The 7,086-nt window shown below is 36.4% G+C and overlaps 2 protein-coding genes across 3 annotated transcripts; one reads left to right on the top strand and one right to left on the bottom strand.

Moving 5' to 3' along the window:
* Nucleotides 250-3,035, top strand: LOC105157310 (protein-L-isoaspartate O-methyltransferase 1). Of its 2 annotated transcripts, none has more exons than XM_011073700.2 (4): nt 250-378; nt 1,398-1,668; nt 2,076-2,240; nt 2,591-3,035. In XM_011073700.2, the coding sequence occupies exons 1-4, from the start codon at nt 373-375 to the stop codon at nt 2,839-2,841; spliced, it is 693 nt and encodes a 230-aa protein (XP_011072002.1). In that variant the 5' UTR covers nt 250-372; the 3' UTR covers nt 2,842-3,035. The 2 variants fall into 2 exon arrangements, with proteins under 2 accessions (XP_011072002.1, XP_011072003.1); XM_011073701.2 differs by lacking the exon at nt 250-378 and adding an exon at nt 421-672.
* Nucleotides 3,794-6,283, bottom strand: LOC105157309 (28 kDa ribonucleoprotein, chloroplastic-like). Its single transcript, XM_011073699.2, has 4 exons — nt 5,610-6,283; nt 5,377-5,478; nt 4,279-4,560; nt 3,794-4,102 (listed from the first exon to the last, which is right to left on the bottom strand). The coding sequence occupies exons 1-4, from the start codon at nt 6,120-6,122 to the stop codon at nt 4,040-4,042; spliced, it is 960 nt and encodes a 319-aa protein (XP_011072001.1). The 5' UTR covers nt 6,123-6,283; the 3' UTR covers nt 3,794-4,039.

Raw genomic sequence — 7,086 nt, 5'->3', positions numbered from 1 at the left:
TGAATGGCGTCCACAAGGCCGAGTCATGAATGCTATCCATGACTCGACCTTTATTTTCAAAAAAAATTAATTCCACAAACGGTAAATTTTTTAAAAAGAAATATTATATATCGACCACGACACAAATTTGTTAATATACTAGAAAAATATTATTAATTTGTTAATATATTAGAAAAATATTATTTTTATAATTTTTCTTTTTTTTTATATTAAAAAAATAATTACCCCTATTATTCACCTATCGCGTGGCTTTGCCGCTATCGTGCGCCTATAAAGTTAAACTTTTGATCACATCACTCCTCCCCACCTCGCCGCTGCCGCCTCTTTAAGTTTCACCTTCTTCTCTTCACGGGGAATTGTCTGTGTAAACGAATGGAGGTATTCGTACTTACTTACATACACTCGGTTAAACAGAATCAATGTGTGTTTGTATCTCTGCGCCGAATTGGGAAGGAATGGAAGTGGCTAAACTTTGTTTGGGTTTGAGCATTATTATCAGTCTCTTTTAAATAATTCGTTTGGAAACTGAGAACTCAAGACTGAATTTTTTGGGGGTGACATCTAATTTTGGGTGTAGAGATGCATTAATCGGTGATCCATTTCTGATTTTTGTTTGGTTTTGTGCTTCGTTTGTGGTTGTGACTGATGGAAATTGGATGGCGCTAGAACTCGGTACAGATAATTTCCATGTGTAGTATGATTTTGATTTTGGCAGTTCTTGTTGTAATTGAGCTTGCTTTAGTCGTTTGTTCGGAAACATGAGAATGAGTATGCCAAATTAATGCGATTTTCACTAGTGGCTTTTGATAATAGCACAGAGAGATGAGTATATTGACTTCAATATTGTGAAAAGAAACTGGGGCTTGTAGAGTGAGGCATATTCTTTTACACCCACTCACCAGAAAGAATGGGCGCTATGGTTGGCCAGTGATTGTCTAGCTCTTGCGGGCAGATTGATACATCCTGCTGGTTACCCTGATCTTGGTGGGTGGTTTGATGGTTTGGTGCTCCAGCAAGCTGCTTAAAAGGAGCAAGCCTCAAATTATGTTTTTGGACTAATCTGTGCTGGAGCTGTAGATTTCGTGAAATGTAACAGAAACAAAAATAAGTGTGTGGTGGGAGTAGGACAGGAAATGGATGTTTGTGTTCAGTAAGAAACTATTTTAGTTTTTCCATAGGGATTAATGGATAGTCATTCAAGGAGTCATTGAGTTGCTTTTTAAGTTCAATTGTGACTAGATCCAAGAATTCTTTATATTTAATCTAGCATAGTTTATTTTACCCTCTATTTAAAAGTTTGATGTTGTGATATGGTTCCCTATTCATGTTATAGCAGTTCATGAGATGGACCTTTGCATTAAATCTTATCTGCACATTGTTTTTATCTTTCCCAACAGCGGTACTTTAGCGGAAATGGTATCAGTAAGAACAAAGAGATGGTGGAGCAATTGAAGAGTTATGGAGTGATGAAGTCACAGAAAGTGGCAGAAGTAATGGAAACCATTGACAGGGGTTTGTTTGTACCTGAGGGCACGCCCCCATATGTTGATAGTCCTATGCAGATTGGCTACAATGCTACTATCTCTGCACCTCATATGCATGCTACATGCCTTGAGTTGTTGGAGAACTACTTGAAACCTGGCATGCATGCTCTGGATGTTGGTTCCGGTAATATATATTGCTCCATGGGTGTTACAATAAGATCAACAAGTTCTGCAAAATAGTACGAGTACCACAATTATGTTGTTGAATTGGTGTGTCATTTATGTGATATACTAATTTTGTGGAAAGTTAGTCTGGTGAGAGACATCACAATATAGTGCACATGTTCATGTGAGAGATGGTATTTCTTATGCTGTGCCATTTGTGAATTCATGGAAATGATTAGCTTTAGTAATAGAATTTGGCAAGTAAACCACAAAAATAGAGAAAATAAAAGAAAAAGGAATTTGGCTAAAGAACTCAAGATACTGTTTTGGGTTTATGTTTGCTGTGGTAAAATTGCATTGGAAACAATTTTAGCTTCTGTCCTTGTATAAACTTCAGTTTTCAGATCTTGTAAATTCTTCATGTAGGGACGGGCTACTTGACTGCTTGCTTTGCTGTTATGGTTGGACCACAAGGCCGGGCCATTGGTGTGGAACATATTCCTGAGTTGGCTGAATCTTCACTTAAAAATATTGAAAAGAGCGCAGCTGCCCCACTATTGAAAGAAGGATCCCTCTCGATCCATATTGGTGGTATGTCTTGGATTATCATGTTGCTCTTCTATTTCGATTGTCGTTCAACAATCATTTGATGCAGTTTCTGTATGGGGTTGAGAATAGGAGAGATTCCATTTTATTTGCTGATGTGGTTTGCACGGTTGTTAGGAGAACAAGTAGCATTGGGTTGATTGATATACCACTTTAGGTAGTCTCATCAAAATCCTCTGGATTAATAATTGGTGAAAGTACTCAGAGCAAAATATGCCATCAGTTGATATAATACTGGAATTAATATTTGGTAACTCAGATGCATATGATGTTGCGTGTATGTTTACGTATTTTAAGGATCGTAACTGGAAAGTTTGTTATTTGCATTCTTATAGATGGCAGACAAGGGTGGCCAGAGTTTGCACCTTATGACGCCATTCACGTTGGAGCTGCTGCCCCAGAAATTCCTCCAGCACTTATTGAACAATTGAAACCTGGTGGCCGATTAGTGATACCCGTTGGGAACATCTTCCAGGACCTGAAAGTTGTGGACAAGAATGAAGATGGCACACTAATTGTCCGGAGCGAGATTTCTGTTCGATATATTCCGCTAACAAGTCGAGAAGCTCAGCTGCGGGGATACTAGGAGTAGGTATTCACTTTGTGCAGACCATTGTGGATTTGAATCAAATAAAAGTTTACTCTTTGCACTACTTTTGATTTGTACATAAACTGCTAAACTTTCTGCAGCGGGACAGGGTATACATATGGATAATATTTCCAATGTTCTCTTGCTTCCAACAAGAAATGATAAAAGATTACTTGGGGATGAATCTTGTACATTATGATTGGCTTTCTACATGTACTTTGTTTCTGAATTCCAAACTCCACTTCCAACAAGCCCTTGATCGTCATTACTAAAGAATCTGTAGCTTTTGGTGTAGGGATAATTACAATGCCCTTTTAAAGGTTTGGAGTAATTATTTGATGTAATTATTCATAGATGCTTTGTGATTCAAAAATATGCTCTCCGTAAAAGTTTAATGTAATTTTTCATAAATTCTTTGTGATTTGAAAGATTATATATGACACACTTAATGTTTGTTCTCATTCAATATATAAATTCATAAATTAGTAAAATTCATGGCATTTGTTGACATCAAAAAAATTAAATAAAAAATTATATCTACATTTGATTGATTAATTACAAGCTTTTATAGTTCAAATAAATATTTAGAATAAATTATTTACATCTTCACTAACTAATACATACAAAATGATACATCTTTGCACAATTTGGACAAAAATAAATAATTTAATTTGTAATAAATTAATTAGATATAAATACTGATTTTCACTCAATTTTTTCATTTATGTCAGCAAATTCTAGGTGTTTTAAATCGATGATTTGTTTGTTGGATGAAAACAAAAGTCAAAGACATAATATTTTTTCTAATCACAGAGAATTTATGTATAATTACAATAAAGTTCACAAGATGGAAGGGTAATTATTCATTTGGTTTATGTTAGCAAAGTGAAATCATCAAAATGTAGGTGCAGAAAAGATTCATACAAACAGAGCTGAAGAATGCCCAAGATAAAAACAAGATGCAGATTCAACTTTAGAATGAAACAGCAGTAATAACAGACGCCCAAACCCAAAGGCAATCCAACGAAGCTGCTAATATCACCAACTTAAGCAAGAAAACTATACGAATGAAGGTAAAATCAAATTCCTTTGAACACAAACAAAATTTCTTAGCTAGTTGAAGCAGAGAATTGACAAATCTCTCCACAAATAAGCATCAAATACATAGTAAAAAAACGTGTAGGACATGATCAAATCAAAAACTGCGCCTTGGTCTGTCTTGGGCAACATTTACTCTGATTGCTCTCCCATCCAAACTCTGCAACAGATCATTATAGACAATTACAATGTGACATTTAGATATCCAACTCTTCAGGGCATAAAACATTTACTGCAAAACTCAATGGTAACGAGCAAATTAATTCTGATCTTTTCATCCAGAATAAAAGTTGTACTTTCTTATAGCTTCCGTATCTAAAAGAAAGAGAAAGATACCTGTCCATCAAGATTAGCAATGGCATCATTCATTTCAGACTCAGTTGACATCACTACAAAGCCAAAACCACGTGATCTTCCAGTCTCCCTATCAGAGACTACACGAGCACTCACGACTTTACCATGCTCACTGAAAACCTGCTCAAGACGATCATCATCCACACTCCACGGCAAGTTACCAACATATATTCTGTAAGTAGGTTCAAACACTCGAGGGGCGCGTTCAGGTCTTGATCCTCTTGGAGCAGCTCTATTAACAGTTAAGAGTCTGCCACCCACATCCTGTTTAAAAAGGAAAAAGAAGAAAGATCACAAACATGTCCTAAAAGATTGATCAATATCATGGAAGTTTAGGAATAACACAATCGTGTGAGATTGCTTCTGAAAATATCATATCCCAATACATATCTTTGACTGATATAATAGATTCAGTCTAAAACAGAGTCTTTTTCACTTAGCATGGATGAACGAGTAGCTATAATGCTGGGCTCTTAGTTCTGAACTGTTGAAATCAAAAGTTAGATAGGCCAATTTAATCTGAACTTGGTTAGCATATTAACCACCTAGAACCCCAGTAAGACTGTTCACTAAACCAATTTATGGGATTGAGGAGTACAAAGGTCATAATTCTTCCACATATACATGATGCATTATACACGAGACGAGCAAGGAAGCGTGAAAGCATCTGCAAGACTTTAGTACTAGACGTTTTCTTTCACAGAGTGTTCTATAAGGAAGGCGATAAATGGGTTGGCCATCGCCTGATGTGTTGTTCTTTTGCTTTTCCAGTTTCCAAAGATTTAAGGGTTTAAAACTCAATACCACAAGGGCCTATATACCAATCTCACATATGAACATCAGAACATACAGGTGCTCCTAGCTATTTATCCAATCATTACTCAGATTGCCATCCATTTCTTTAATCAAGCAACTTTCTCAAGTATTACGCAATCATGTACATTTGATAGATTAATGTAAGAAGGCAAGTAACCAATACTTCCAAAACAATATATTATCCAGACACCAAAAAAGAAACAACACAACTTTATACAACATAAGAACAACTTTATACAACAACAAAATAACAATGAAACTTACAAAACGATGGAACATTTCAACAGCCTTATCAGCTTCTTCCACAGTACTCATTGTCACAAACCCGAACCCCCGACTCTGATCAGTGTCCCTATTGTAGATAACCTGCAAAGCCACAACACACCGATAAATCCAAACTCCTAAAATTAGCCAAACACTCAAAACCAAACAGTCAAATCTTTTTTACTCAAAACCATATAAAATCCAATCTTTTAGCACAAAAACCATCAGTTTACCTCAGCAATTTCTACAACACCAGCCTCCTTGAAAAGCCCAGCCAATTGCTCACTATCCACATCATACGGCAAATTCCCCACATACACTTTTGCTTCCTCAGGTGGCTCCACATACCCATCACTGTCTCCAGCGTCCCCCACCGCCTCCACAACCCCATCACTCTCCCCTCCTTCAACTTCATTATCGGACGCATCCCATGTGAAATTTCCCTGAAATTCTTGCTCTCCCTCTTCTTGCTCCGCAAAAACAACCGGGTTGTTCTCTTGTTGCTGAGCGGCTACCACAGACACTCTCAAAACGGATTCTTTCTTCTTCAAAGAGAATAAAGCGGGGAATGAACGTGAAGAAGAATAGGAGCAACAGAGTTGGAATTTGACGGGCTTAAACGGGATTGGAAGATAACGGTGCGAATACGAAGCTTTTGAAGTAGCAAAGAGTGACGGGGTTGAAGTCAGGCAACCATTTGTCGCCATTAACATAGGTTTCAATACAGTTTTAGCAGCAAGAGACATTCTTTTTCAGTTTTTCTGAGAAGGGTATACGAATATATAGGTACAGATTCAAGAAAATGGAAGAAGAAATGGGTTTGAGGAATGAGGATAAGGGGGGCAAGGAGAGGAGACGGAGAAGAGGCAAACTCTACAAAGCGGCGGATAGAGCAAAGATGAAACGAATTTATGTGGGAAGTTTTATTTGGGTTTCCGATATTTTTATCTACATCAGAAGGCCCATTATAGTTGTTTTTTAAAAACAAAAAAAAGGGGGTATAGCATAATATTAAGACGGGAAAAAGATTAATTTGGTCCAATAAGTTTTTTCGCGTTCAATTTTAGTCTATTATGTTTACGCATATTCCAAATAAGTACATTAACTTGCATAATCGCTTAAATTAGGTCCAGAGACGAGTTTTTGGACAATTTTAGGATATTTTTACCTCTGTGCATATTTAAAATAGTTGTTTTAGTCCATTTACACTAAAATCTTATTTTTCATCCATGCTCGCCAAAATGGTATAAAAGCCTAGGTTTATTGAAAAAATATATGATTATATTATATATTTTGATATTATTAATCCACTAATGGAGAAGACTTTTGAGAGAAAATGGAACCGAACGAAAATTCGAGTTACTCTCAAAACAGGGAATATTTCCAGATTTTGAAAATATAGAGAAGAGAATTTCTTATGAAAATTCTTGACAAATGTTACTATGGACCTAAGAGGATCAATCCAAGACTTCCCAAGCCGAAAGAGGAAAAAAAATGGCTGAGAAATTTTGAAGTCCGACAAGTGCTACCAGGGAATGCAGTGAGGTGTCTACACTCAATTGAAATCTATGGTAGAATCCCAACCAAGAGAAGCGGAACGGGTAAATTTTTACATAATTTCAATTTTAAAAATTATGACTGATTGGAAGAAACTCGAGTCGAATACATAAAAAATCTCTCAAGATCTGAGGGAGATCCAAAAGATGGTTA

Source organism: Sesamum indicum, linkage group LG3 (assembly GCF_000512975.1).
Source record: "Sesamum indicum cultivar Zhongzhi No. 13 linkage group LG3, S_indicum_v1.0, whole genome shotgun sequence".
Taxonomy (NCBI): Eukaryota; Viridiplantae; Streptophyta; class Magnoliopsida; order Lamiales; family Pedaliaceae; genus Sesamum; species Sesamum indicum.
The sequence above is the reverse complement of the archived record's forward strand: the minus strand, read 5'-3'. Positions and strand labels throughout refer to the sequence as shown.

Excerpts from the sequence above, each read along its gene's own strand:
- LOC105157310 (XM_011073700.2), top strand. Across the intron at positions 1,669-2,075 it reads TGCTCTGGATGTTGGTTCCG|GGACGGGCTACTTGACTGCT; the intron begins GTAATATATATT and ends TTCTTCATGTAG. Across the intron at positions 2,241-2,590 it reads CCTCTCGATCCATATTGGTG|ATGGCAGACAAGGGTGGCCA; the intron begins GTATGTCTTGGA and ends GCATTCTTATAG.
- LOC105157309 (XM_011073699.2), bottom strand. The coding sequence starts at position 6,122 with ATGTCTCTTGCTGCTAAAACTGTATTGAAACCTATGTTAATGGCGACA. Across the intron at positions 5,479-5,609 it reads GTGTTGTAGAAATTGCTGAG|GTTATCTACAATAGGGACAC; the intron begins GTAAACTGATGG and ends GTGGCTTTGCAG. Across the intron at positions 4,561-5,376 it reads TTGAAATGTTCCATCGTTTT|GATGTGGGTGGCAGACTCTT; the intron begins GTAAGTTTCATT and ends CTTTTTAAACAG.